This window comes from Selaginella moellendorffii, unplaced genomic scaffold (assembly GCF_000143415.4).
Source record: "Selaginella moellendorffii unplaced genomic scaffold, v1.0 SELMOscaffold_11, whole genome shotgun sequence".
Lineage (NCBI taxonomy): Eukaryota > Viridiplantae > Streptophyta > Lycopodiopsida > Selaginellales > Selaginellaceae > Selaginella > Selaginella moellendorffii.
The window spans coordinates 1,546,586-1,573,450 of NW_003314272.1; the positions used below are offsets into that span (position 1 = coordinate 1,546,586).

At 49.1% G+C, this 26,865-nt stretch overlaps 10 protein-coding genes and 2 long non-coding RNA genes across 18 annotated transcripts; 6 read left to right on the forward strand and 6 right to left on the reverse strand.

Moving 5' to 3' along the window:
* Nucleotides 1-882: 882 nt before the first annotated feature.
* Nucleotides 883-1,524, forward strand: LOC9650985. Its single transcript, XM_024673609.1, has 2 exons — nt 883-1,368; nt 1,426-1,524. Exons 1-2 carry the CDS (start codon nt 883-885, stop codon nt 1,522-1,524), a joined length of 585 nt encoding a protein of 194 aa, XP_024529377.1.
* Nucleotides 1,525-3,126: 1,602 nt separating this feature from the next.
* LOC9650986 (E3 ubiquitin protein ligase DRIP2) lies at nt 3,127-5,270 on the reverse strand. 2 transcript variants are annotated; one of them, XM_002969016.2, is made up of 7 exons: nt 5,144-5,270; nt 4,798-4,966; nt 4,621-4,720; nt 3,924-4,568; nt 3,817-3,864; nt 3,681-3,753; nt 3,127-3,616 (listed from the first exon to the last, which is right to left on the reverse strand). In XM_002969016.2, exons 2-7 carry the CDS (start codon nt 4,931-4,933, stop codon nt 3,434-3,436), a joined length of 1,185 nt encoding a protein of 394 aa, XP_002969062.1. In that variant the 5' UTR covers nt 4,934-4,966; nt 5,144-5,270; the 3' UTR covers nt 3,127-3,433. The 2 variants fall into 2 exon arrangements, with proteins under 2 accessions (XP_002969062.1, XP_024529426.1); XM_024673658.1 differs by having other exon boundaries at nt 3,802-3,864.
* A 20-nt stretch (nt 5,271-5,290) lies between these two features.
* On the forward strand, nt 5,291-8,437 carry LOC9658619 (cell division cycle protein 27 homolog B). Its single transcript, XM_002968727.2, has 16 exons — nt 5,291-5,448; nt 5,507-5,579; nt 5,745-5,851; nt 5,907-6,051; nt 6,106-6,191; nt 6,251-6,328; nt 6,386-6,599; nt 6,650-6,870; nt 6,922-6,987; nt 7,039-7,158; nt 7,232-7,308; nt 7,361-7,480; nt 7,536-7,619; nt 7,669-7,804; nt 7,854-8,135; nt 8,187-8,437. The coding sequence occupies exons 1-16, from the start codon at nt 5,332-5,334 to the stop codon at nt 8,238-8,240; spliced, it is 1,980 nt and encodes a 659-aa protein (XP_002968773.2). The 5' UTR covers nt 5,291-5,331; the 3' UTR covers nt 8,241-8,437.
* On the reverse strand, nt 8,169-10,153 carry LOC9650987 (probable protein arginine N-methyltransferase 6). 3 transcript variants are annotated; one of them, XM_024673661.1, is made up of 13 exons: nt 9,988-10,153; nt 9,872-9,937; nt 9,745-9,813; nt 9,650-9,685; nt 9,522-9,587; nt 9,384-9,452; nt 9,214-9,291; nt 9,072-9,150; nt 8,906-9,000; nt 8,771-8,855; nt 8,567-8,712; nt 8,394-8,512; nt 8,169-8,340 (listed from the first exon to the last, which is right to left on the reverse strand). In XM_024673661.1, the coding sequence occupies exons 1-13, from the start codon at nt 10,102-10,104 to the stop codon at nt 8,298-8,300; spliced, it is 1,068 nt and encodes a 355-aa protein (XP_024529429.1). In that variant the 5' UTR covers nt 10,105-10,153; the 3' UTR covers nt 8,169-8,297. The 3 variants fall into 3 exon arrangements, with proteins under 3 accessions (XP_024529429.1, XP_024529428.1, XP_024529427.1); XM_024673660.1 differs by having other exon boundaries at nt 8,394-8,712; nt 8,927-9,000; XM_024673659.1 differs by having other exon boundaries at nt 8,394-8,712.
* Nucleotides 10,154-10,163: 10 nt separating this feature from the next.
* Nucleotides 10,164-11,936, reverse strand: LOC112345930 (short integuments 2, mitochondrial-like). The gene is made up of 8 exons (XM_024673662.1): nt 11,560-11,936; nt 11,397-11,501; nt 11,272-11,343; nt 11,071-11,212; nt 10,942-11,012; nt 10,791-10,887; nt 10,566-10,726; nt 10,164-10,513 (listed from the first exon to the last, which is right to left on the reverse strand). The coding sequence occupies exons 1-8, from the start codon at nt 11,704-11,706 to the stop codon at nt 10,220-10,222; spliced, it is 1,089 nt and encodes a 362-aa protein (XP_024529430.1). The 5' UTR covers nt 11,707-11,936; the 3' UTR covers nt 10,164-10,219.
* LOC112345907 lies at nt 11,729-18,455 on the reverse strand. Its single transcript, XM_024673610.1, is given in 23 exon segments — nt 11,729-11,985; nt 12,046-12,144; nt 12,205-12,240; nt 12,303-12,371; nt 12,425-12,553; nt 12,604-12,660; nt 12,720-12,860; nt 13,044-13,139; nt 13,345-13,491; nt 13,568-13,634; nt 13,724-14,004; nt 14,471-14,526; nt 14,843-14,954; nt 15,055-15,241; nt 15,408-15,475; nt 15,557-15,783; nt 15,934-16,082; nt 16,260-16,654; nt 16,719-17,113; nt 17,176-17,207; nt 17,283-17,336; nt 17,338-17,552; nt 17,610-18,455. Coding segments are annotated over 23 exon segments (3,891 nt in total). The 3' UTR covers nt 11,729-11,952.
* On the reverse strand, nt 12,973-13,830 carry LOC112345931. 4 transcript variants are annotated; one of them, XR_002992224.1, is made up of 6 exons: nt 13,698-13,830; nt 13,568-13,634; nt 13,363-13,491; nt 13,195-13,286; nt 13,044-13,134; nt 12,973-12,987 (listed from the first exon to the last, which is right to left on the reverse strand). XR_002992224.1 is itself a non-coding variant. In XM_024673663.1 (6 exons), exons 1-5 carry the CDS (start codon nt 13,820-13,822, stop codon nt 13,066-13,068), a joined length of 477 nt encoding a protein of 158 aa, XP_024529431.1. In that variant the 5' UTR covers nt 13,823-13,830; the 3' UTR covers nt 12,973-12,987; nt 13,044-13,065. The 4 variants fall into 4 exon arrangements, 1 of the variants encoding a protein (XP_024529431.1); XM_024673663.1 differs by having other exon boundaries at nt 13,195-13,281; XR_002992225.1 differs by having other exon boundaries at nt 13,195-13,496; nt 13,698-13,742.
* Nucleotides 14,355-16,318, forward strand: LOC112345929. Its single transcript, XM_024673656.1, has 3 exons — nt 14,355-14,883; nt 14,952-16,108; nt 16,169-16,318. Exons 1-3 carry the CDS (start codon nt 14,367-14,369, stop codon nt 16,223-16,225), a joined length of 1,731 nt encoding a protein of 576 aa, XP_024529424.1. The 5' UTR covers nt 14,355-14,366; the 3' UTR covers nt 16,226-16,318.
* A 1,473-nt stretch (nt 18,456-19,928) lies between the features above and the next one.
* LOC112346037 lies at nt 19,929-20,333 on the forward strand. Its single transcript, XR_002992262.1, has 3 exons — nt 19,929-20,018; nt 20,079-20,173; nt 20,235-20,333. It is a non-coding gene; the product is annotated as an uncharacterized LOC112346037 (long non-coding RNA).
* A 54-nt stretch (nt 20,334-20,387) lies between these two features.
* Nucleotides 20,388-21,327, forward strand: LOC9658620. Its single transcript, XM_024673611.1, has 2 exons — nt 20,388-20,576; nt 20,682-21,327. Exons 1-2 carry the CDS (start codon nt 20,388-20,390, stop codon nt 21,192-21,194), a joined length of 702 nt encoding a protein of 233 aa, XP_024529379.1. The 3' UTR covers nt 21,195-21,327.
* Nucleotides 21,328-21,378: 51 nt separating this feature from the next.
* LOC9650988 (calcium/calmodulin-dependent protein kinase type 1G) lies at nt 21,379-22,299 on the forward strand. Its single transcript, XM_024673612.1, has one exon. The coding sequence runs from the start codon at nt 21,379-21,381 to the stop codon at nt 22,297-22,299; it is 921 nt and encodes a 306-aa protein (XP_024529380.1).
* A 2,227-nt stretch (nt 22,300-24,526) lies between these two features.
* Nucleotides 24,527-25,215, reverse strand: LOC112345985. The gene is made up of 3 exons (XR_002992246.1): nt 25,025-25,215; nt 24,880-24,975; nt 24,527-24,832 (listed from the first exon to the last, which is right to left on the reverse strand). It is a non-coding gene; the product is annotated as an uncharacterized LOC112345985 (long non-coding RNA).
* Between the last annotated feature and the right edge of the window lie 1,650 nt (nt 25,216-26,865).

Sequence of the window (26,865 nt, forward strand, 5' to 3'; positions counted from 1 at the left end):
GCACTCCAAGGCCTCGCCATTTCCCACGAGCGCGTGGATTCCTGGACGATTTGAGAGCGGCGATCCATGATCTCACCTTGTGCCGTTGAGGATCTGCGGCAGCGGCGTGGACGAGCGCCAGAAATCTCCAGGGCAGGGTGCCTCTCCCGGCACGGCCAAGGGCCCCATTGCTCTAACCCCACATTTCTTAAACCCTAACCCTCTCTCCTTGCTCCCGCCGCTCCAGCGCTGCCTGTCCTCTTCGTCAAATCCACCAGGACGGTGCTCTTCCTCGAGGCCAACAAGAAGTTCGTGGACGCGCTCCTCAGCCTCCTCCTCCTCCTCCCCATGGGCAGAGTCGTGAATCCGCGGCGCCGCTGGCATGCACGACAACGAGCTGGGCGCCATCGCCAATCTCCACGGCAGCGTCATCGACAGGCTCGAGCTCCTGTCGGTGGCCAAGGAGGCTCTCAGCCAATTCCGCAGCGCCTATGGCTTCCCGGGAGCGATGCTAGCCATCCGGCATAGCAGCGAGATGCCCACCTTCCTCCCCAAGGTCTACAAGTGCTCGAGCTCGACCTCCACCGTCAAGAGCATCATGCTGCTCGTCAAGAACAGGGGGATCTGGGCAGCATCGAGATCACGGTCACTCGCGATCTGGCAAGTCTTTCTCTCAGTCATTGTTTGATGAATCGTTTGATTTAACCTTGTGTCCTGTAGATGGTGAAGATATTGAGAAGATCTATGGTGTCAAAGACGGTTCTCAACGACGTCTTCAAGGCCGACCTGCCTGCTTGATTAACTCGGTTTGGTTTTAAAAGGTGGTTATAAAATTAGCACTAATCATACTAATTAAAGAGCTGGTAGAAAAGGCCTTACAATTTTTTCGATCGTTGTGTTGCGATGGATCTCCCGGTAAGGCTGCTCTACAAGAAGCCCACCAAAGCGATTCTCTTCCTAGAAGCTAACATGGAGTTTGTGGACCATCTCTTCGGCTTCCTTTTGGTGCCAATCGGCCGGATGCTCAAGCTCACGGGTTCCAGCAATCTGGGAGCTATTGCAAATGTCTACTCGAGCGTCGAGAAGTTCCAGTCCGGCAACATGGTGGTGGCTAAAGAGCTGCTCACGAATCCACAAATTCCACCGACTTATCGTATAGCTACTGACCATTCCGGCTATCGTCATTCACAAACACCGCGTTATTATGTGAAGGATGATTCGGCACAAGCTACTTTCGTGAAGGGAGGTGTCGAGTACATCGTAACCAATGATCTCGAGATCTTTCCAGCGCCAGCGTCGACTACCAAGACCCTTGAGCTGCTCCGCAAAATGAAACTTGAGAACATCCGCGACCTTGGCATTGCGGAGATTGCCGTCACTCCGGCTCGCGTACTTACTTTTCCATCGTAGATGTGGAATGAGCTTGAGTTTGTGCCTTTGCTGTAGGTGCAGGAGCTGCTGAGACGATCACTGGTTTCGAACACTGTTCTCACGGATATCTTCCTGGGCGATCTCAAGGATGCCTCGTCGGGTGAGAGCTTGTGATCACTTTCTTTTTGTTTTTTCATCCTCCTCTAGTTAGAACTTTGGTGAGCCAGATCTTTCGGTCGCAGGCTCGGCTGCACCAGTGGTACCTTGCAAGGTCACTCATGAAGAAAAAGAAGGACCAAAGAAGTGGAAATGAACCGTGCGGCTCAAACCTAAGGAAGTAAGTAGTAGTTACCTCCGATTCATATTTGAGCTAAATGAATCGAGATGTTTGGTACCAACGGCATTCTTTTCTCTATCAAAGTTTCTACCAAATAAAAACGCCTTACCACCGCATGGTACTCCCCCAGTAGCATCCAGCCCACCAGATGAGCCATGCAGCCCAGCAAGCTCCTCCTCGAGCTGTCCCAGCCGCCCCAGGCTGTTCTCTTTTGACAACATATTGAATTGCTATTAATCTTACCAAACGTTGCAGTCGAGGATGGTTCTTTTCAGTTAAAAAGAGAATGTTCTAACTTTGAATAGTATGACATCCCATTAGACACAAACAGATGTATTTTTGAAACTAAATAGCAAGGCCTGAAATGTTGCAAAAGAACTGGGATAATGAAACCTAGGTATAGAACTCTTCCAATTCTAGATTTAGTCCAGGAAAACCATACCTCAGAAATGTATCTAAAACCTGAAATTACATATCAAGTGCAAATTTCTTGCAGTTCAACAGTCATCTCAAGTCGTGCTACCTCAAGTCAAAAGGCAAGTTGTGGCAAGAAATTGGAGAAGTGACAATAGATTGCGACACAGATGGTAAGCACAAAATCTTTGTTTTTCCTGTTTGCCTCAGTTCCTAAGTGCCTTCAATGCTGCCAAAAGTATATCAGTCACCAAAATGAAGCAGTTTAAACATGTTTATAATTTATAAATTTTCCTAAACGCTTTCTAGTATTCAGGCTCACATGGGATCCAGACACCGGCTGGCGCAAGCTGCCTTTAGCTCCAAGCTGGGGACATTGAGATTAGGCTTCAAATCCACCATCTTCTCCAATTCAAAGCGTCTCCCTTTCTCAACCCACTCCCAACACGAAGGTTTCAGAATCAAATTTCACAGACAGAGCAACAAATGTATCTTTCCCATGCGTCCGGCATTCCATGGTCCCAATAATACCTGGTTCCATTTCTTGAGGTAACGTTGACACAGTCTTCCATATCCAATCACCACCACCTTGCTGCCTATCCAGAACCACGACTGGTGCAGGATCCGTCATCAGGTGAAGCATTCCAATCTCACCTCCAATTTCCAGCATATACACAAACTCGCCACCCCACTCCCCACTGTGAGGCCCCTTGCAGATAAGAGTGGCTCTGAGCCATCTGGCGCAAACCAAGATCGCAAAGCAGGAGATACTGGCTGTAGAAAGAACCTGTTTTTGTTGCTGTTGTCATAACAGGCTTGTATTTCGAGTTCTAGACACTGTTTGTCATAATGTCCTGTGTGCACAGGCTTGTATTTCGAGTTTTAGACACTGTTTATTATAATGTCCTATGTGCCAGAGAAAGAAGCTTATGTTGTCCTTGGCCCGTAGTGCTCTGAAATGTGGATCATATAGAAGGCTAGCACACAAAACACAACAGCGTTACATCCTCAGCCGGTACCCGAGATAATATATGCTTTTCAAGTTCTCATCCAATACGAAAGTGGCATAAAAAATAAGCGGATTAATAAGCAATGCATCATCCTGAAACTGCAGCTGCATATTTCAAGCGACGAGCACGTACGAATCTGGACGCAGCAGGGTGATGACGCGTGAATTATCACCACAGCCAGCAACTTTGCACGAGGAAGAGCTTCCAGTTCTCAGGGTCGTGTGAAACTCCAGCGATGGGTGATTTAGACCAGCCCCCAGTGAACTAAAAACACGCCTTTTCAGATGTCGTTAGAGGTACAACACACATTTGAGAGCAGTCACTAGCTCACGGCTGCTGCTCGCCTGTTTCTCCCGTAGGACAGGACCATGAGGAAGTCCTTGCCCAGCGCGCTTGCGCGGTCTTCCGGGGTGCTCGAGAGTTGGTCTTTGGTGAGCCAGATCTTTCGAACGCTCTCCAAGGGCAGGCTTGAGACTACTGGCTGTCCCTTGCAGGTTATCTCCACCTATAAGGGAAAAAAAAAAATGAAATGAAACTGTGCAGCTCAAAAACGTAAACAGTGGCTGTACCTCGGATTCGCTCTTTAAATCCAGCTTCCTGACCAAGTACTTCTTCACGAAGGAGACTGGAACTTTTCCATCCCTGCAACATAAAAACTTGTTAATACCGTCGATCAGAGATGAGACTGACGAGGAATGCTGGTACTTGATTCTCAAGTAAGGCGATTTGATCTGTGGAAGGCCCTCCTCGCCTCTGTAAATCCCAGAGCTCCAAGTCAGAAACGAGGACAGAAAATAAAGAGAGTGACTCACTGGTTAGTTGTTGTCAAAGTGAACCAAAGCCCGTTGCTTTGAGTCGATGGCGAAGGCAACGTCTGGCACTTGAAACCACCACCACCATTCGCAGCAGCCTTGGCCTGTGACGACCGTCGGACATTCTTCGTAGCTCTCAGTGACGAGGCTTCTCTGCCTCTAGCCTCCTTCATGAGCCCCGAGCTGGCCCTGCCCTTCTCGTCGGCATGCGCTAGCTCTGCAAGGCAGGCTAGCGGAGATAAGAAGCTACCCCCAGACTGCTTTGCTTCGGCGTTTCCCACGGAGTTGCCACGAGTAGCCCTTTGCCTTTTCGAACCGCTTCTCATGGGTGACTTGGTATCCGAGTCGAGCGTCTCGGAGCAGTACATGGTGTCCTCCGGAGACTCATCAGCTGCGTCGCTGCTGTTGTCGTCATCGTCCTCCTCTTCCTCGTAGCTCTCGCTCGATTCCGTCACCCAAGCTTTCCTTCTCGACTTGCGTCTCGAAGACGACGGCACTGAAGTCACCCCGAGTGAGGACAGCGACCGTTCTTTTCTGCGAGCGGGCGTGTGCGAGGGTGGCGACGCAGCAACGGGAGCAGCGGGGCGCTTCTTCGGATTGAGATTAAAAATCTTTGCTTGCACATCATCCAGCTGAGGATCGGCCCTGCAAAGATATTAAACTGAGAAGAAATGTATCCAAGGTCCAAACTTCTTACCTGAGCTTCTCCAGTGGCACTGTTCCTAGATCAACATTGCACATTGGACAAGAGTTGGTCTCTTCGTCACTGAATCGATCGTGGATACAATCCTTGCAAACTACGATAGAAGAACACAAAAAAAGAGGAAACGAGAAAACAATTAGAAGTACTATCCAAGCCGAATACAAAACTTACAGGTATGGAGACACTCGGAGATGGTCGTGGCCTCGCGGAAGAGATTGCCGCAGAGAGGGCACGTCAAGCATGCAACAATAGGAGCTTTGGAAACTCTAGCCATTGTCTCACACGGTTCCTTGCTACTGTAAGGCATCTCGCGTTGGAAGAAGACTCCTCATACGATCACCTACAAAGCAAAGGAAGAAAGAAAGAAATCTTAGAACACTCCCCAATGCTAGGGTTAGAGCAAGGAGACACACGAGTGCCACTCCCAAGAGAGAAATCTTCCAATCTCCCTCCCGGGAGCGCTCTTGGAGACGCTAGAAGCACAGATCGAAGCCGAATCCCAGGGCGGAGGACTCACCGCATTGCTCCAGTGATCGCTCGCCGCGAGCCCCATTCCCTGTCCATCGCATCGAAGAATCCACACGCTGGCTCCACGATCATGGCGCTCTAAAAAGGAAGAGAGAAATAGGGTTACTGTGATAAATAGAAGGACGAGGGTATATTCTCGCGTAGGGCGTAAGTAGGGTTTTTGGAGGGAGAGGGGGGATGAGCTCGGCTATGGAGGCGTGCCTCGTCGACAGCATCAATGCGTCCTTGAAGCTCTACATGTATCGCAATGCCACATTCCTCTGCGAGCGCCTCTACGCGGAGAGCGCTACCGAGGTGAGAAATCGAGAAATCTCTCCAGCATCGATTTCATCCATTTCTTCTGTTCTTGCAGGCAAATCTTCACCTTCTCGCGACCTGTTATTTTCGGAGCAATCAAGCGTACCGCACATATTACCTCCTTAAAGGTTCGTTTTTGCCTTTTTCTCTCTTTAGAAGAGAAAAATGTAGTTCTTTGCTATGGTTCATTCACTGGCTTTTCTGATTTCTTCGTAGTTCTAGGGCGTAGTTCTTGGTTCTTCTTTTGCTTGTTGAAATCTTTCATTGTGCCGTGGTGTTGTTCTTCCTTTCAGGCATTAAATCGCCACAGTGTCGGTATCTATTTGCACTGGCCTGCTTTGAAATGGGTAACATGGCTGAAGCTGAAGCTGCGCTACAACCCAGTGATTCTCCATCCGAGGTACAGGAGCCACATTTTCTCTCATGCGTAATTTTTTCTTGGTGGTTTTGCCAAGGTTCCAAATGGAGCAGCCGGTTGCTATCTGCTAGGACTTATCTGTCGGTTTACGGACCGCAGACAAGCTGCTATTGCGCACTACACGCAGGCGCTGTCTGTGGATCCATTCTTTTGGTCAGCTTACGAAGATTTGTGTCTGCTAGGTACTTTTGAGCCGTCTGAGTTGAGCTGGTTGTTTTCAACGTTTTATTTTCCAGGTGTTGAGGAAGATCCACTATCACAATCTCAGTGGGAAGTCAAGTCTCAGTATACATACAACACGCCTTCTCCAAGCGTTTCTCAGGTTTGGCACCTTAAGTTTTGATATCGACTTTATTTTTCATTTTTGAATCGGTTTTCCAGTTAGTGACTACAAAGAGTACTGTTGCTCCCGTTCATCCTCAGAGACGAAAGTTCCTCGACGAGGGAAAGCTTCGAAAGGTGGTTCTTTTGGTTTCCATTTTATGGTCTGTTTTTATTCATTTGCTTTCAAAGTAGGTGTCCGGTAGATTATTCACTGAGCCTCCCAGGCGGAGTTTGAGGCTTTCTGCCGAGTCTCCATCCACAATCAATGTTTGCTCAATTCCAAGTCCTGTAGCCGTGTCAACACCTACGTCAACTGCGAGCGTCCGGGTATCCAGCAATAGCTCCGTCCGTGTTTCTAATTCGCGTAAGATTATTTCCGGAAGTGCCGAAGGTCCTCTTGATGATGGTAAGTGTTATGTTGCGCATGGACACTAACCGAGCATAATGTATTTACAGGCCGAAGGGTTTACGAAAGCTTAGAAACTCTTGGAAGCGATGAAATGTCAAATACCAGCAGCCAGCAGTCTTCTCCTGTGATAGATGAGGAACTTCGGCGCAGTGTCTCCGTTGGCTTTGTGTCCCGGGGCTCGAAGCTTGGGGAGGGTGCTACAGAACTCTTGGCTCTTCTAAAAGTTCTTGGTGAAGGCTTCAAGCATGTTTGTATGTACGAAAGTCAGGTATTGAACTTTATTCTTTCGCTTTTACATTTGAAAGAGCTTTGGTTGCAGGAAGCACTAGAAGCTTTTGCGAAGCTCCCACAAAATCAGTATGAGACTGGATGGGTTTTATGCCAAGTGAGTCTTTCGGTTTTCCAACTGTGTTCAAGTATTCATTGCTACATACAGATCGGAAGAGCATACTTTGAGATGGTGGATTACGCAGAAGCCGAGCGTGCTTTCAGTTGGGCTCGGAGAGTGTCACCCTACAGGCTTGAAGGAACTGACATCTACTCAACCGTGCTCTATGTGAGTTGTATCTCGTTCATTTCTTGCAAAAGTCGATTAATAAGACCATACAGGTCTGTTTTATTACTCCCAGCACATGAAGAAGGACGTGGAACTGAGCTATCTCGCGCAGGAAGTGGTATCAATGGACAGATTGTCTCCACAAGCATGGTAAACTCTAGTGTTCTACCTTATTTTGGTGAACTAAAATCATATTGTGCAGGTGTGTGATTGGAAACTGCTTTAGTTTGCAGAAAGACCACGAAACGGCACTAAAGTTTTTCCAGCGGGCCTTACAACTCGATTCTCACTTCACATACGCGTACACTCTATGTGGACACGAGTAAGTTGAATTGATTGTTTTGTCAAGCTCCGATTTGATTGTATGTTTCTTGTAGATATGTTGCAATGGAGGACTTCGAAGAAGGCCTTACTTGCTATAGAAACGCGATACGTATGGATGGACGGCACTACAACGCGTGGTAAGCTTTTTCATCTGATATTCTGTTTCCTTAACTTCTTCATATAAAGGTATGGACTTGGTACAATCTATCTACGCCAGGAAAAATATGAGTTGGCTGAGTACCACTTTCGTCGTGCCTTGCAAATCAATGAACGCTCTTCAGTGCTCCACTGCTACCTGGGAATGGCGCTGCATGCTCTAAAGGTAACGATCTCATATCGACAAGAATACTCATAATCCAATTGTATCGCAGAGGAGCCACGAGGCTTTGGAACTGCTTGGCGAAGCGATACGGGCTGATCCCAAGAATCCTCTTCCAAAGTACCAGAAAGCGAACGTTCTAATGAGCGAGGAGAGATACAACGACGCTCTCGGAGTCCTGGAGCAACTCAAAGAAGTCGCGCCTCGCGAGAGCAGCGTCTACTTCTTGATCGGGAAAGTCTACAAGCGGCTTGGACAGCCAGAGAGTGCCATGTATCACTTTTGTGTCGCGTTGGATCTCAAGCCATCCACTGCAGACGTGAATCTCATCAAGGTATGTAGAAATTTTTCCAATGATCTCAACATCTAACTGTGAAGTTTGCAGAATGCGATAGAGAAGCTTCATGTTCCAGACGAGTCAGAAGAAGAGAACTTGTAAAACTGACAGGCCTAACAATTAACGTCGCAAAAACAGTTGATAGTGGCCATCGATAGGCTACCTCATCACCGACTCTTTCACAAAGTGACGATCTCCGCAGCTGCCAAAGGCACCACAAAGCTTGTCACAGAGAGAAAACGACCAAACGCTTACCTGTACTCTATGTGAACGTTCAGAAAGCGTGGATTTTCCTTGCACTGCGACATTGTGAAAGTTCCCGAGATCAGATTGTCTTGCTGAAGTTCGACAGGCTCGTAGACGTAGAGGATTGTCTGCTCAAGAAAGTGTAGAACAGCGAGATGGAATTTAACGTGGAGCTTACACACCTGAGCCCAGTGTGTGGGAGGATCCTCCGGAGCCGTCGAGAGAACAAGTGGGATTGTCCCATTGCTCGCTGCTTTGCTTTTTGGCAGGGAAGAAGCATCACCACCAAAGGACACGTTAAACCAGAGAGCAAATCCATGTAGATGGGCTGCAAGATGTTAAAAATGATCAAAGAATTCTTGCATCTTTTTTGTTTCAAGGAATACCTCTCATGATAGAAGGCACACTGAAAGTTGTAGTTACTGTTTCCAGTTCTTCCAGAGTAACTGTGCTACAATCGATGCGCTTCACCTGAGTTACAGAATGTCAAGGACACTAAAAATCTTGTCTTATCACAATACCAGAATCGGGAATGAGATTACATTCTCGGCGGTGATCACTTCCACGCATGGTTCTTCGAAAGCACATTGCTTCGCAAGAGGCAAGATGGCAGACACTGGATAAACCACAAAAAGAGAAAAACACACGCGTGGTTAGACTTACAAAAACGAGAAATCAATATCTTACTGTCAAATCCGTAGACATTGCGCCAGAAATCGATGCTCTCGCCATATCTGTCGGGGTTAGTGATGGGAGCCATGTAAAGCTTAAAAAAAAAAAAACCAAGGAAAGAGTTAAATCCCTCGCAGCGAAATCTTTTGGGACTTACAGTGGCAAAAGAAGGAAGCATCAAGCCTCCGGGCTTCAGCCAGCGATCCCTCGCACACACGACGCTCGGCAACATAGTCTGCACGTTCGGAGAACGTTCTCGTCCTAAGTGCCGATTCAAAGAATTCCAGATAGTTACTTCACCGAGTCCTATGCACTCGATAAATCTACCTCGTATAGCAGCATATAGCCCATCCATTCGGAGATGATCACGTCAGCCTTCTCCTCGAGTTGGATCTCCTGGAAGGCGAGAAAAAACGTTAACGAAACATCACAGTAAATCGAAATCGATCGCAAGAGATCACTGACCTCCACTCTTCCTACTATCACTGTTATAACATCCGAGAAGCCATTAGCTTTCACAACCTCTCGAGCCTGTTTCCAAAGACACAATTCTCAGCACGAAAACACGGGAAGAACACAAAGAAGAAGTGTACCTGGACAGCGATATCACTCGCATCCACTGCATACACCTGTGGTGAAAGAAAAAGAAAGAAAAAAGGATGAGCGATCCGAAAGTAGCGGATTCTACCTTTCTCGCTCCAGCAGCAGCGCAGAAAATCGAGAGTATACCAGTTCCACACCCCACATCAATCACAACCTGGGAGAGAGAAGAGAACAGCTAAAATTCGAGCAAACAGAAAAAGAGCGAGCTCTACCTTGTCTTTGATCGCCTCCTGGTGCGCGAAAATGGCATCGCGATAGGCCTCGGTGCGAATGCGATCCTATCATACCACATTGAGCTCCCAAAACCCAAAACCCGAGAAGCTCTCACCTTGATCATCTCCTCGTGGATGCCGACGTGATTGTAGGAGTGGAAATACGCCGCATCCTGCTGCGCCGCCGAGAGGCGCACGGGAAAGATCTGCGTGCTCATTCTCCTGCTGCCCATCGCTCTCTCCTCCTCGCCTCTCTCGCCCTAGGGTTTATCACTGGGTAGAGAGAATGATATAACTCGGTGTTAAACAACAATCTCTATAAATTAGCCTAGTGGTAACTACTTAGTGCTAGCTAAGATTATGTTTGAGTAGCTCGGTGCTCATGGTTGGAACAGTGTCCCAGGTGTAGCGGCCGAGCTTTCCCACACGGTACAAACTTAGAAGCCTCCGCACGATTCGAAAGTCCGTGATGATCCTCCGGCTCGTCCGGACGCTCTCGTAGAATCCGTGCAGCGCTCGGAACTGATGATCCACGAGCCTTTGCATCTCGCCCTCGCGGCGAAGATCTCCCTCGAAGCTCAGCAGCTCCGTCGCGATTATCCCCTTCACTTGCACGAAGTTATCGTCGAGCCTTATCAGTTTCTGCGGGAAAAGATGTTTAGAGATCGAAGGAAATGGATGGATCTTCGCTTACTCTGTCGGTTTTCTTGGTCTTGTCTAGCGGGTCTTTCATGAATCTCTTGGCCTCGAATTCGGCTTTCCACACCGAGTGGACGCTGGAGCGCATGGAGTTGATCACCGCAAGGAGGAAGCGAGCAAGCTTTACCTCGCCCACGACCGAGTCTTGCATCGCTCCTGCGGGTGCAAATAGAGAAAAGATCAAATTTTTTCCATTGGTAAACTTTGGAAACTTGGATACCTGTGAGACAGAGCTTAAGCCCAGTTTCAGCGTCAAGAATGGTAGGATACATGACTGATGGAGTGTCCATTGCGTACATGGGAGGACGGTAGCATATCTGATAGCAAAAGTGGTGGCAACAGATGGGAAACGAAAAAAGAAAACACCAGACCTTGCAGTTGAAGAAGGACGTCGTTTGATATGGAGTGAGGCTAACCTTGCTCAGCGTTAGCTTCTCCAGCACTGGATCAAAAAGATAGAACACAAAGAATGAGAAGAGCCACGAGAACTTTGGGCTTACTTTGCACACGACGCCTTCCAATGCGGTGGAGGCCATTTACGAGCGTTGTCTTGCCAACGCTGGGAAGGCCGACGACCATCACAACTTTGGTAGAATCCGATGGAGAAGCTTCGAGCAATCGGGCTTTCAAGAGAGACATAAGCTAAGAGAAGAAAAACGAAAAATTCATGAGCCTGGAAGAGAAAGAATGGAGGAACTTACCGCTGATACGCAGTGCCTGCTATAGGAGTTCAAGAAGAAATAGTTCTCTCCTTTGAAGTAGTTCTTCCATTCCTGCCAAGAGGAAGATCAAAGAGAGAAGAAAGAAAAAGAGAATGTAGACTCACTGCTAGCTTTTCTTTGTCGGCGAGATCGATCTTGGTGAAGACGGTGATGTGGTGCTTCCATTTGAGGAAGCGCTGGAACTGGAGATTCGCGGACGTGAATGGGACCTGTGCGGCGGCATCGCAAAACCCTAGCTAAACCCCGGAGAGAAATGGCGACCCATACCCGTGCGTCGCGGACCTCGAGCAGCAGATGAACGCGCCGCGCCTCCTCCTTGAGCGCATCGAAGGTTCTCCTCCGATCGGGCACCAGCCAGCTCTTGGGCGCGATCTTCTGGGCGATCGTCTTGATCACTGGGGCGCTCAGCGCCATAGGGCGATAGTTTAAAAACCCATGAAAGAAATGAAACTTTATAGTATGAGTTAAAGAACGAAGAAGAGGAGATTTGCATCAATGCAGCTCTCGAGCAAAGGATATCCTTGCAGTTCTTGCTTCCAGCAGCAAATTCGAGGACAAAGAATGGCAGGACTTTGAGAAGAATGTAAGAACTTTGAGAGTTCTTACGTAGCAAAAACGGTTGAGAAGGAACCACGAACAGAAGAGAGTCGATCAAACCAATTACTTTTTTTTCTTCTTCGCAGCTGCTTCTTTCTGTGGATCCAAATTGCGCTCGCGTCAGTAATGACAAAAAAGAACTCACACAAATCACACCTTCTTGCGAGCGGCTTCTTCGGCCTTTTTCTTCTTGATGAAGTAGCGATATCTTCGCTGTATGATCCTCGCGCATCTGTTGAACTTGAAGTTTGCTCTCTGTGAAGCAAGAACGAGGAGAGAAAAATGTGATTTTCTATCAGCAAACAAAGCACTTACCGCATTGGCATCCTCCAAGCTTTGGCGTTCATTCTCCTGCAATCATCGAAGCTCGCGTTACAATAAAGGAAGAAAACAACCCGGTTATAGAAGCAGACCTCCCATGCACACTGGCGATAGTATTCTTTGTAGAATCGCATTTTCTGGTCCACTTCTTTGTGTTGCACCTGATGAACAATTTGTGGAGCAGATCAAGGGAGGAAACTTTCGTCAAACTTACGGATAATCTGTCAAGCTCATCCTTCTTCTTTGCGAGCTCAGTTTTGTAGTCTCGCAGCAAGTTAGTCACCTCCTCCACGCTCTGTTCTTTCTTGCCGCGCGCAGCGAGCTCCAAGGCACGATTGTCCTCCTGCAACTCGACAAGTTATGTGATACTTGTCACGAACCGGAAACGAGGACCTGCATTTTGTCTATGGTGCTGGCTAACTGAGTGCATTCTTCGGAGAACTTCTTTTGCTGGAAAAAAGAGAAACGAGCCAGAAATCAGCAACGAAAGTAAAGCATTTGTAGCCAACCTTTTGGTTGAAACTCTTTGATTCATCGTCTTCAAGGGCGTCGAAGTCCTGTTGAAGCTGTCTCAGCGTTGCCAAAGCCTCGTTCTTTTCCGCTTGTATCTCTCCTGCAGTCCCAGGTGTGTTACGTAATGACCCAATGCGTCAGTCACGGTAGAGGCTGTGTGCCTTGCAAGTGACGCTCGGAAAACTTGAAGTCCTCGAAAGCTTTCGAGCGTAGATCTCGTTCAGTCTGCAACTGCTGAGACAGACTTGTGTGATCTTTGATGGCCTGACAATAAAACGAGAAGTTCTCAGAAACTTTCGACTAGAAAAAACACGCCATACCCTCTCCTCGCGCCGGAAAACTTCATCCAAGTAGGCATTTATCGCGCTTTCTTCCTCGAGTGTTGTCGTCAATCGTTTCACAACCAGACTCCTGAACTGGAAAATTTAGATGTTTCGATCACAGAACCATGACAAAGAAAAGCACGCTTACCTTTTCCAGTATACTAAAAAACATCGACAGGCTCTTCGATTGCTCCTCCCTCGTAGAAAAGAAGTAATTTAGTGCCGCCCCGCGAGTCTATTCTTTGTAAGCAAACGCATCAAAAACAAAACGTTTAGCGATCATTTCAAAAAAAAAAACGCGAGAATTTTCATCTACACTGAAGAGCCGGCAAGCTCGCCACGTCGCGATGGAGAGCTCTTTCTCCTTGATGGGAATATCAGGCCCGCTCGCAGCCTCGTAAGCTACCGAGCAAAGCCTCACCTCATTGAGTGCCGCATAAGCTTCCTGGGCTTACAAAACCACGCACAGAAAATAAAACCATCACGAAACCAAAGAAGGAAGCGAAGAAATTCCTCTTTACCGAATCCAGGCTTCCTTTGGACAACTCCAGCTTCTCCAGTGTCTTCTCGGAGACATAGGTGAGGCACCTAAGACGAAGGAATCGCCCACATTTCGATCAGGAAGGAAGAGGGCGCCACACCCAAGCTTACTTCATCATCGCGAGCGCCTCGTCGACCATGGAGAGGAGAAGCTGGCAAGTGGGCGCCGGCGCGGAGTCGCGGATCCGCGCCGTGAAGGGCCGGGAAGCGCTCTCATCGTCCTCTCCAGCTTCCATGAAGCCCTAGCCCTAAAATTCAAAAGACCGGCATATTCTGGTACATTGAATCTCGGCCGTCCAAAGGCAACTTTGTCTCCTAGCTTGGGTCGGGAGCACGACCTGTGGAAGATCTTGGAAGAACTCAAAAGAGGGGAAAAAAGAAAGTGGCCGACATGGCTCGTAATAGTGCCCGTGGGTAGCTGTCCTCATCAAAAGCTGGGCTGTTCACCGACAAAAGGGTATGAAATTCAACCACGATGGATCGAATTTTCTTTCAGATCGCGCATTCGTGCATCGATCGATTTTGCCATCCATCCATCCATCAATGCCGTCGCATCCAGCATCGATCCATTTTGCCATCCATCCATCCATCAATGCCGTCGCATCCAGCGCGGGGTTTTGTGAGATCCCATGCACAGTGGCTGTCGAGAGATCTGTGGCAAGAAGGGAAGAAGGCTTGAAGGTTAGGAGCACCAAAAACTTTTTGCATCATCCGCGAGAGTGAGAGAGGCGAAGAAAAACAATAAAGTAAAAGTGATAGTTTTGGCGGAAAGGAAGAAGGATGTTGCTGCTGGATTCTATAGTGGTCGCTCTAGCACAGGAGAATCGCCTGCAAAACAATAGAAGAAGCCTTACTGCCGAAGAACTCGAGGAGAGAAAGCTTACCATCGTGTCCAATCTTTCGCGATTCCAGACGAGCTCCAATCTAGCTCCCAAATCGTCTAGTCGCGATCAAATGGAGATCGAGGAATCGTGCAGCAGTGATCCAGCTACTGACCACCAAAACTCCTTGTCAATGCACAGTTCTTCTCCCGAGCAAAGCAGGAGTGACTTCTCACCAGATATGTCGCTGGAGACGATCTTTTCCAAGTTGGTGACCAAGGAACAGGAGAAGATCCGCAAGAGCGTCTCGCAGCACGCAGGGAAGAATGCCCGTGCTCCGTTCGAGTGGGACGAATCGTGGCCTGGAAATTCACTAGCTCGAGGAGATCAAAGCGAAGAAAAAGAAGAAAAAGGATTTTACTCTCCACATCATACTGCTTCGTCTTCCATGAAGAACACCAAGAGCTTCTTCCCAGGTAAGTCCATAAGACATTCTCCCAGCAGCTCCATCAAAATCTCTCTTTCGTTCTTCGCTTTCTCTCAGAGTCTGAAATGTATCACCACCACCATGATCATCAAAGCCGAGAGGACGAGCTCGAGGAAGCTAGCAACTTGTCACCAACAACAGTCTTCCACTACGGGAGAACAGCCGGGAGTTCTTCGTCCGAGTCCACACCCCCAGCTCCAAAGCTCAAAGATCTCAACTCTATCCTTCCATTCCCGGCCTCGTTCCCCTCCGTCACGACCCCGATGGAAGCTCTCCTCCTCGCAAACGACCGCGGCTTTAGCTTCTCCATGTCCCAAGCAGTCCCGGACTCGCCAACCGAGGACCAGCTTCACGCCATCTCTCCGCTAAGCTTCGACACCGGAAGCCCCTGCGAGCACATCCTTCCCGGCCGCCTCGACTTCTACACGTACTACCGCCAGCACCAGCAGCAGCAGGAGGCCAAGAAGCTCCGAGCAAAGTCGGGTCCCCAGAAGCTTGGTTCTTCCTCGTCACTCTGGGGACTCACCAAGAGCATCAGCTTCTCGGGGGGACCTCGGCACAGCAGCAGCGATATCTTCCTCCTGCCGAGAAGATCAAACACCAGCCAGGCTCCTCACATTAGAAACAATTCTTCCACTGTTTTGAGCAACAGCACTGCTCACCACAACGTGAACCCGACCAGCTCGGAATCCAAGGAGAGCTCCAGCCGGAGTAGCAGCAAGAACAGCAACACCACCGTCACCAGCAGCGAGTTTAGCATCGAGCTGGCCGGGTCGAGGCCGAGCGGGATCGACGCCAGCGCCTTGAACAGCTCCAGGTACCTCGACTTGGACTTCACCAAGAACACTGTCGACGTCGAGCAGCAAAGCCAGGAATTCTTTGCCGCCACCTACAAGGACAAGCACAGTATGTTATACGATGTCAAGTCGGAGATCCGGAGCAGAGTGGAGGAAGTCGTCCGCAACACGGACGAGTCGAAGTTCACATTCTCACCTGTGAATTCATCCTTCCTGTTTCCAAAGTCAACATCGCGGGACACCAGCACCACCACGGGCCTCTACTCCGGCAACTTCAACTTGGATGGTCTCATCGACTTCCAGCCCGGCGAGGAGAAGAGCTCGGGCGTCGAGGACACGGCCAGGACGCGCAGCGTCATCGAGAGGATGTATGGAACCGGGAGCCCCCGAGCTGGAGAGACGAGTAGCGAATCCAAAGTAAGACTCGCGAGCTTTCCTTCTTATCGTGCTCAATTTTTCCTTTCTGCTTTGTCTCAGTGGTCCGATTCGTTCCTCTGGATTTGCTGCTGCACAAGGAGAAGGTCCACAAGTTGAGGAAAACCTCCACGATCGAAGTTCTCACGAGTTTCATTCGTGCTGCCCTTCACCCTCTGTCATAGCAATGGAACTCAGCCTTCCTGTTTGCCAGACGTATGAGCTCCAGGAGCGAATGAAACGCGAACCTCTTGCGAACCGGGAGGGCCACTGGAGCGGCGTAGCAGCCAGCAGTGCAAGGTTGTAGTTTTGCCAGGAGCTCCGAGCGGCGTGGACAAGAGCTCCCACCGCCGCAACCACGGCAACGAGTCCAAACATCCCCGAGAAGGCGTGCACGTTGATCTCGTCCGACTTGACTTTCACCACCTCTCCGCTGCACTGGATCGTGTGGAGCCATGTCTCGTGAAGCCTCTGCAGCTCTCCGGTCTCCGCGAGCGTGAGAATCGCGGTGGAAACATCCGCTGCTAGTGTCGATCCTTTTGGAAATGCCTGGTTCAAAGGAAAAAAAAAATGCTTTTTGCATAGAGAAAACACGAAAGGAACTAGAACTTACAAATCCCCAGCCGCTCTCCGAGAACTTTTCTTCGCCGGACAGTGCAAACTTACAATCGGACGAAAGCAAGAGCTGCATGTATGGGAGCTCGTCCACGACCGCTCCAACTTCTTTGGCGGCCAGAGCCGAGGAGTACGTGGAAATGGAGGGGAGGGGCACCAGTCTATCGTTGTCCACGTTAAGCTGGAGGAGATAGTCCTTCACGAAAGATCCCTGTTGATATCCAATCCGGACTTTACTCCCGACCAGCCGGGACAGGCCCTGGATTGATGGCCTGAGCTTACGAACAGTGAGAATCGATGTCAAGCTCGCCGTGTAGCTGGAGGTAAGAATAAGCACCACGAAGAGCCAGATAATGACCACTATCCTTCCCAAAATGCTCTTCACTCTTTCACCTGCGAGTGAGAAGTACAAACGAGTCATACAAGCGGAAAAAAGAAAGGAATGATATCCATACGCTGTGCGAAGAAGAGAGTCGAGAATATGAACCTGACGATCACACAACGAAAACCAAAAGAGAAATCGTATGAAAAGAAGAAGAAGAATATATTATGGTGTACTTACCAGAAGGTGGTGACGGCCTGCTTCTTCGGACGGCCTCCAAAGTCGCGATTTTTGGACCCAGACGACAGCTCCAGTGAACAGGAAAAAGGCCAGAGTTGTGCACCACAGACCAGTCGAGAAGGGCTGGAGGAAAGCCCACGCATGATGCGGACGAAACTCGGTCACCGGCACGACGAGCACCAGGCCCGACGTCGTGTAAGGCTGCGTGAAATCCACAATCTTCGCTCGCTTGTGAGTTATAGTGATGTCTCCCACAGCAGCATCATACTTCTAGAGAACCACACAGTCGAGTTCGTGAAAAAACCGAAGAAAAAATTATTCTTTTACCTTGTTCGCGACTTTCTCGACGAGCTCGTCATAGCTGGGAGTGGAATTCCCATCGCCAAATCCCACGAACGTGTACGTGACCGCATAGGGAAGGCAGGAGAGCGCGGCCTTGAACACGTCGATGCAAAAGCCATGGAAGCTACTCACATTGCCACTCTCGGCGATGGAGTCCACGAACTCCTTGTATCCCTGCTTGAGCGGGACGCCGATGACGAGCTCCCTTCCGGTTTTCGGGATCATCAATCCTCGCGGAACGTTCAAGCTGCCACCCGGCCACACGATCCGGTTGAGCCGCCGCTCCATCTGGCTAAACCATTCCAGCTCCTGGCTGTCCGAGGGAGGATCCACGTTGAAGCTCCTCGCCCGGTTCCAGTAGCCGACCACCCGAACTCCCTTCCCGTTCATGTTGACAATCTCCAGATCCGAGCCTTTGCGCTCCCCGCGGCTCGTCAGCTCCACCCTTCCGCTGGCTCCACCGAAGCTCGTCTTTGCGAGCTCCTTGAGGATCCGAGCTCCGGACTTTAGAACCGGCAGGCTGGCAAGGTCATGCCGACGTCGAAACTCGAAGCTCCGGCTTGCATTCGTGGACGACAAGAGCCTGTCCATCGCGTACGCGATCGTCCAGATGGTGTCATACGCGTAGAGGCCGTAGACGTTCACGCTGGTGGCCGGGTTCGCGCTTCGCCACCTTTCGTAGAACTTGTCGAGCTGCGGCGAGCGAGGGACGTAACTCCGGGTTCCCACGGCTCCCTGCGACGCCGCCACGAACTCGTCGTCGTCGTAGATGGTGTCGAGGACGCTGGCGAGCGCCTCGGTGACGATCCACACGTAGCCGGGCATGAGCATCCGGAGGTTGTAAGCCTGGATGAGCAGCGTCCTCCCGACGCTGGCGTCGACGTGGACGACGAACACCCGGCAGCCCGACTCGGCAAACCGGGCCAGGGACTCGCTAACGTCGTCCTGGCTCATCCCCTTGCTCACCGCGGCCTTGAACGAGACGGTGGCGCCGACCTTGCCGAGCTCGTCGTGGAGCTCCATGACGCCGCTGGTGCCGAAGCTGTCGTCCGAGTAGAAGGCCGCCACCTCCTTCCACTCGAAGAGCTTGACGAAGCCGGCGATGGCCTCCATCTGGATGCGGTCGCTGAGAGCCAGGCGGAGGAAGAAGGTACTGCGCCTCGGACAGCGTGGGATCGGTGGCCGAGAAGGAGACGACCGGGACGCGCGTCATTCGTCCCATGTGTGCTACGAAGTTCGCCACCTCCGACGTCTGGGGGCCGGCGATGGTCACGACTTTGTGCCGCTTGATCAGCTCCACCGCTGCAAAGAAGAGTTGGAAGCTCTCGATCTTTTAGAAAAATGGATGCTAACGTACCTGCGGCAGCTCCTTGGACAGCGTTGCAATTGCCATCGGAGAACTGGACGAGCAGCCGGGTTCCATTGAGCACCGTGTCGTCGCGGTTGATCTCCTCCACCGCGAGCTCGATCGCGGCCCTGGCAGCCCGTCCAATCCTCGTCCGGAAGGCGAACAGCCCAATTGTCACATTCTCGGGCACTGGACTGGCGAGAGGAAGAACAAGCGAGAGGACAGCGATGACCTTCCATCCTAGCACCATACTACTACTACCCCGGCACATGGGAAGAACACTCGACCATGGCCCTCGGATGCGAGGATCCGAGGGCGAAGGCGGTGCCACGAAGCTGGCAGTTAGGGCTCGCGATGCCGGCCGGTGTGGCAGGCAGCGAGGAAAAACAGGAAAAAAAATCGCCATCCATCACACCCAAGATCCAAGGAAGCTCACACAAGTAAGCTTTTGACGCCACCACGATCGCCCATCTGGATCCACGATCGATCAAACCGGCGGAGCGGTGACCCAATTGCGAGCCCTGGCGTGGGCTCCAATGCAAATCGCGAGATGCGCTAAGCTGGGAGTGTGAGCGGAGGAGAGAGAATAAGAACAACCCGAGCAAGAAGAGATAGATCATGACGAAGATGGAGGTAAAGAAGCAGCAGCAGCAGCCAGCGGCGAGGCCGATGAGCGCCGGGCCGGGGCCGCGGGCGGCCAGCCCCTACAATCCAAAGCCACGCTCGGATGCGTCGCTGCGCGCCGTCATGGATCTCTCGGGCGCCATGCCGATGATGCCCATGACGCCGCCACCGCCCAATGGGCTCAAGGGCATGGCCGTGTCGCCCGCGACGCTGTCGATGCGCGCCAAGGGGAGCCTCATGCCCAAGAAGATCCTCATGGGCTCCAGGGACAAGGAGGCGCTGCTCGAGGAGATTTTGGAGCTCAAGAGGGTGCTCTACGAGCAGGATAAGCACATCAAGTTCCAAAAGGTCCACACCTCGGCGCTTGAGATCGAAAACAAGTACTTCTTGCCATCCTCCAAACATTTCTAGCTATAAGCCCGGTCAGTGTTCTTGGTTTCTCCAGCGAGGAACAAACTTGTTGATCTCGCGTTTCTTGGCAGAAAGCTCGAGCGAGACATCGAGGATTTGGAAGCACAGGGAGCGGCCGAGGCTCCCAGAACCGGAGGCTCATCGCGTCTACGAGCAAAGCTACAAGGTTTCCTTTCTCTCCAAAGTGTTCTTCGCGAGGATTCACCTTGCAAGCTTCTTCGCTCCAGGATTGAAAATGCGGATAAACGACTTGCAATCAACCTGTGACAGGCAGCTGGAGGAGCTCGCGCTCCTTCGCAAGGACTTGCGTGTTTCTCATACAAAGGCAAGCTTTCGTCACTCTTTCAAGCTTTCCTTTCATCACTCCTCGATCTAACGCGATGATCCACCAGGAAGTTGAAGTAGAACGGGACGTGTTTGCCGGGGAGGTCGGGAACTTGCAAAAGCTGGTCCGGCGGCTCAACGCCACGCACAACCGGATAAGCTGCCAGAACAAGGAGCTGGGACGCCTCAAAGAGAAGGCCAACATCCTCGAGACGACACAGCACAGGCTCCAATCCTCCATGCAAGTAAGGAGCTTCCGTCCTTCTGTAGATCTACGTCCATAGCCTTTAGATCATCCAGGTCCGGGCAAGATCTCACGTAGAAACTTTGGAGCTAACACACTCTTCCAGGCCGCTCAAGACACTTTGGAGCGAGCGAGCTACGAGCTCAAGGGCTTCCGCAACAAGGCCCGGGAGACGACGCTGGAGGCGAGCCGGAACATGAAGCGGTGCAAGGAGCTCCAGCAGCACGCCGGCTTCCTGGAGCAGCTCCTCGAGAAGGAGCGCGTGGACAAGGAGTACTTCGAGAAGAAGGTGTTCCAGCTCGCGCAGGAGCTCCGGCGGGTGGACACGCAGCTCCAGAACGCCAAGGGCTACTCGAGGGTGAACGCGTTCAAGGGGATGCCCAAGAAGAAGCCGCCGGAGCCGCCACCATCGGTGAAGAGCACCACGACCACGACCACGACGAGCAGCGGCGCAAACACGCCCAAGAAGGTGAGAGTGGCGTCGCCGAGAGGCGGGGCATCGCCGCGATCGCCCAGAGGGAACGTAGTGCCCGACCAGGACGTGGTGGACATCACCAACAGGCTCGTCAATGCGGCGCAGTTCCACTTCGAGCAAAGCTTCAAGCACAAAGGCGAGTAGCTATGGCAATTTAAACGAGAATATACTAGCGGTATATTCACGGCCAGGCGCATCGCCACCGTTGATCACGCCATCGACACATCCCAGCCGTCGAGATGCAGTCGTTATGAGAAGCTAGGGTTTCCTCCCTAAATTTTTTTCACTTAGCAAAGCTTGCGCGAGAGAGGAGAGGAGAAGCTCTGCGATGGTGCGCGAAGACGGTGAGTTCGACGAAGACGACTGTGCTGAGCTCCTCAAGGTCTACACGAGGGGCGAGAGGCTGGGCTGCGGGCGCCAGGGCCAGGTTTTCGTGCTCAAAGGTGCCAGGAGCTACGCTGGGAAGATGTTTCGATCGGGGAGGGAGGCCGGGAGAGAGCTCCGGCTCATGTCCAAGCTCCGCCCCTGCGCTGGAGTGGTCTCCCTCACGGGCTTCGTGAGGGAGAGGAGCGGCGGGGCTTGCTACGGGACCATGGTGATGGAGCTGTGCGGCCCTAGTCTGTGCCATCGATTGATCAAGGGAGGGCCGCTGGGCGAGGAGGAGGCCGCCAAGACCATCCAGAGGCTGGCGGAGACGCTCAAGGAGATCCACTCCAGGGGCATCGTCCATCGGGATCTCAAGCCGGAGAACATCTTCGTCAAGCTGGACGCTAGTGCCGTGCACGAGGTGGTGATTGGAGACTTTGGCGTGGCCACGGACGACATCAAGGAGATGTCGCAGTACTGTGGAACGGGGAAGTATATGGCCCCGGAGGTGGCAAGCTGCAAAGGTGGTCATGGCGATGGAAGCTCGCAGAGCTTGTACACCAAGGCCGTCGACGTTTGGGCGCTGGGAGTGATCGCGTATGAGCTGCTGAGGGGCTACAAGCTGCCCCAGCAGATCGAGCTCTTGCGAGGCGGGGTATTCCCGGATGGTTCTCCTGTCTCGGACGAGGCGGAGGATCTCATCTGCGGGATGCTGGCTGTGGAGCCGAGCGAGAGGCTGACGCTGGATGGCGTGCTGGAGCATCCCTGGATCGTCGGTAATTGCAAGATCGAGACGATGTCTCGCAGGAGGCGCTGTGGAGTGAAGAGGAGTGCTCCTGGCCATGGTAGCGACTTGGTTGTGAAGAAAATTCGAGCGGCATGAGTGAAATCCGGTAAGAACTCGTTTGTTGATTTTTCATTTCTTTACTAACTTTGTTGTTTGTTCTAGACATCGAAACATTTTCGTGTCTCTAGCTAGCTGAAAATTGTTTCTGGGAATCCTATGATGAATTCATTCTTAGAATTTTCAATTATAAATTAATATAAGTTTCTACAGTTTCTTAAGTTTCTAAATTTACTTCTTAATTTTTTTTGAATGTTTAAGAATGTTTCTTTGTGAGTGAGAGATGGATCAAACATTTCATCCTAAAAATTAGATTTAAGTTAAATATATATTAATTATAATTTTATTTAATATTTATTAGTGGTAACTATTTGCTCATTATAACTCATAGAGTATTAATATTTAAATATAAATTTTCTTTTGTGAATCAAACATTAATAATAAACTTTTAAACAAGAATGTGATCAAATACATAAAACACTTTTGCTCTTATACTTATGAATTACCAATTGTGTTATTTGCACATAAATTTTTTTGTAACTTATCACTTATAATATTAGCATAAAAAGTAAGAAAAATAGTCACTACTTAATGAAATTATAATCATATCTTATTAATTATTAAATTAATTTATTTTTACATAATATATTTATACATTTAAGATTTATGGCAAAAACTTTAGGAAGTGAATATACTTTAATAAAACACTTGGCCTCTTTGTGAAAATATATTTTATTTATAGTTACTATAAAATAATATTTTAAACTAAATACTATGTATAGACATTGAGAGCTCGCTACGTTGAGCGAACACAAATCCTTTAGATCATTTTGGCTGATATATGTATTGAGATGAAACAGACTCAAACTTTCTTACATCAACACACATTACATACATACATACATATATATATATATATTTTAGATATATAAATTTAAAAATTATATGTGTTTGAATTCTTTATGACATGTATGACTCACAAAATAATTTAGCAAAAAAAATTTAAGTTCTTCTTTTTTATTTAAGTTTAGCAAAAATAACAAGGAAGATTGTGAAAGTTTAAATTAAATATGGCCATAAACCTCCACACTATTTAGTCTAATGGGGTCTTATTAATCTCTATGTAAGAATCACAAGTGTTATACATATTGCTCAACTTGAGCAAACATTTAATCTAAGACAGTAAAATTTTGTGGCATCAACCAAGTTTTGGATAAAATTATTAGTGGATTAAAAATTGTGGTTTCATATGCCATGTTAAATTAGTTGGAGCTCGTGATCTTATTGCTTAACAGCATGTTGAATGAAATATTAAAAAAACAATCCATCCAATTGTGATAATAAATTTTATAATCCTAAACATATTTACTCATTCCCAAGCCATTATTATGCATATAATCACATTTCAATTGCTATTATAACAATCAAAACAATCAAAACATGATTGTATACATTATAACATTGTGTGCAATTCAAAACCAAAATATACGTGTAAATATATAATGCTCATGTGAAATCACTTGTTCGTTTGATGCATAGAATCTGCAAATAATTTCCAAAATGTATTACTTTAATATTAATCTTAAATATACAAGAATATATCCGATCTTTGTGCTTGAGAACCAGGCTTTTTTATATGCATTCCTGCTCTGTTGGAGGGATTCCTGCAGCAAGCCAGATTTTGAGACCTGCGCAAGCGCGGATCTCGGGCAGCTCCTTCACGAGGAAATCCTGTTCTCCCAAACGTAATCGCAGCATCGATTCCTGGGAAATCGCTCAAGTTGTGAGGCACAATCCTGTTGGAGCAAGAGATGGATTTGGAAAATCAAGAAGGGCCATTTGCGAGACGGATGGAGCTGGATCAAGAATGCGTGAATGATTGATTGATTGATTGATAAAAATTGCCCATCACAGGAGAACTCCTTCCTAGACAAAAAACTGCAAAAGCTTCTATGGATTTATAAAAGGAAATATATTATCGCCATCACAGCTTTACGCATTGAATCTTACAGACTTTGAAGACTTTCCCAAGGCTCGTGATGACTAATCATCAACGAGCACTGAGGAATCGAACGTAATTGCAGCATGTCCTGTGGTTTATGATTTCCAATCGCTCAAGTTGTGAGGCACAATCCATGGGGGCACTTCTAAGAGCAAGAGATGGATCTGGGAGAAGAATCAAAGCGCAGACAAGGATTGCAAGAGGGGCCATTTCACGAGATGGATGGAGTTAGATTGAGAATGTGCTTAAAACGTGACACTGGTAAACAAATCTCCATACCGAATCCTTTTCGTTTTGGCTCGCAACTATAGAGCTACTTTTTAAACATTTTCTGTAAATGGCGCTTAAAAACATTTGGTCAGCGCATTCCAACCGTCCGGTCAAAATAGTCAACGTGAACGTATTGCTGGAACGCCTCTAGTGGTGTTGGGTCGTGCGCCGGTACCGCGCGTCATACTGTGGGTAAGTCATTATATGAAACGTCCACTGGAGGCGATGGGTACGAGGTACAATCAATCAATCAATCAATCAATCAATCACTCTCATCGAGTCCTCGTTGTATCTCAGAACCTGAAAATTGGCGCCTTAGACCCACAAATATAAGCCTTGTCCATTACCTCGTTTTGTATCAGCTCCACTTCGTCGTGTAAGGCCTTGAGCCCGGCTTCTTTCTTCGACCGAGCCTCGTTTAAGTTACTTGTGATAATTTCCACCTGCAAAAGAATTTGAATCTGAAGAACAAACCAAATTAAGCGTTCGTACCTCGTCTTGCTTTCTCGCGATTTGCTCTTCCTGTTTATCCAGTTGATCAATCAGGGGCGCATTTTGCAACCTGAAATCTTCAAGCTCCTTGACCGTCTCCTGGCACTTGACGTCGAAGGACGAATCTAGCTTCTCCAGTAGATTGTGAAAGTGCTGGCCTGAAAGATACTTGAGTTAGTATCACATGTGAATACCAAGAGCCAGCTGCACACTGGTAACCGAATGCTTCTCTTCATTCTCTTTAAGTTTCACCTTCATGTCCTTCGAATCTTTCACCATTTTCTTCTGAAGAGCCGCCTGTACAGCAAAACAAGTCAATCCGTCGTGCGAGTCGAGCGAGAGTAACGAAATTACCTGCTTGTCCAGCGAGTCCATCATATCAAGGCATTTTTGCACTTTCCTTTTCGCCTAAGAGGTTGCAACATGATATAAGGTTTGCTCGGCCAAGGAAAGACAAAATAAATATTAACGCACTTTTGTGTATGCCTCGTACTTGTGCTTCCATTTGACGACGGATTGACGGGCCGATTCAACCTCAGCTTCCGCATTCTGAACAGCCGCCCTCCTGTCTTCAAGCATTTTCTGGAAAGGGAGCGCAACGTTAGACCGAAAAGAACAAGAAAAAAGGAAGTAGAATATAGAATTTCAGAGCTTACCCGAAGCTTGTCGGGAGATTGTACAATCTGTGTCCGCAGCTGGAACCCTTCTTGTTTCATTTGAGCAACAGAGGCTTTCTCGCTTACAATCTAAATACAAACCAACATCTCACTGTTTAAGAAGAAGAAAAAACACTCCACAATTCAGCTCCTCTTTGATGCCACGTATGTCGCTTTGCAACACGGCTTGTTGTTTGTTGAGATCGTAGATTTTCTGCTCCAGTTCTTTCGCCTCCACGGACAATTTCTGGACTTGAGGCTCCTCAGCTTTCGCTCCGCCTCGCCTTGAGCAATTGCGTTTTGAAGCTAAAGATGAAGAGATTAGCATGTTCTTGTACATCTTAACACGGAAAGAAAGCAGCCTTCTCACCTGTATCCTGGTTTCTTCCAATTGCTGGATTCTGTCGTCTCGGTATCCCTCTCCGCTCAAAAGTAGTTAGCATTCTGATCAAACAAAAAAGAAGAAAGACGCCACACCCGAAGTACGCAAAGTTGATCACTGTTCTAGCCGGCTCCCGCCTGAAAATATCAATCATCCACACCAACGGCATGCATGAGCTTGGAAAGAGCTCCTGATGCCGCACGCAATCCAAGGCGCCAAGAACGGGCTGCTGTCAGTCATGTTTGGTGGCAGCAACGCTCTTTGCATCCACTTCCTCCCCGCGATGGAGTCCATGCAATTGCTTTTTCCAATCGTAAGTGTTGCATGACCCGGCCATGGAGGAGCATAAACTCTAGAAAACAATTTGGTGGGAAGATAAACTGTATACACGTCCGCCGCGATCACATTGACTCTAGCAGTGCGCTCGTTGACTAAATTGACCAGGCGCGTTGACTGGCACTGTATCACGTTTTCGAGCTGAAAAATTCCGCTATCGTTGTCGGCTTTCCTCGCTTGTTGCTTTGGACACCCATTCTACCTGTAATTCTTGCTGGATTTCAGAGGGAAGCTCTGCAAACACGCTGTGATCGACCTCTTCCTGCTTATACTCCCAAGCCACGGTTTCTTCCTTCCTCTCCGGTTGGGATTCCGGAATGGAGCCGTCTGTGGGAACACTAGCGCCAGCCCTATCTTCCTCAAGACGTACCTCCTTGGAGATCGATGGGCACTGTTGTTGCTGCTCACTGGCGTTTCTAGGGTCTCCTGTTACTGGAGGCCACTGAGTGATTGGATTCACTCCCTGG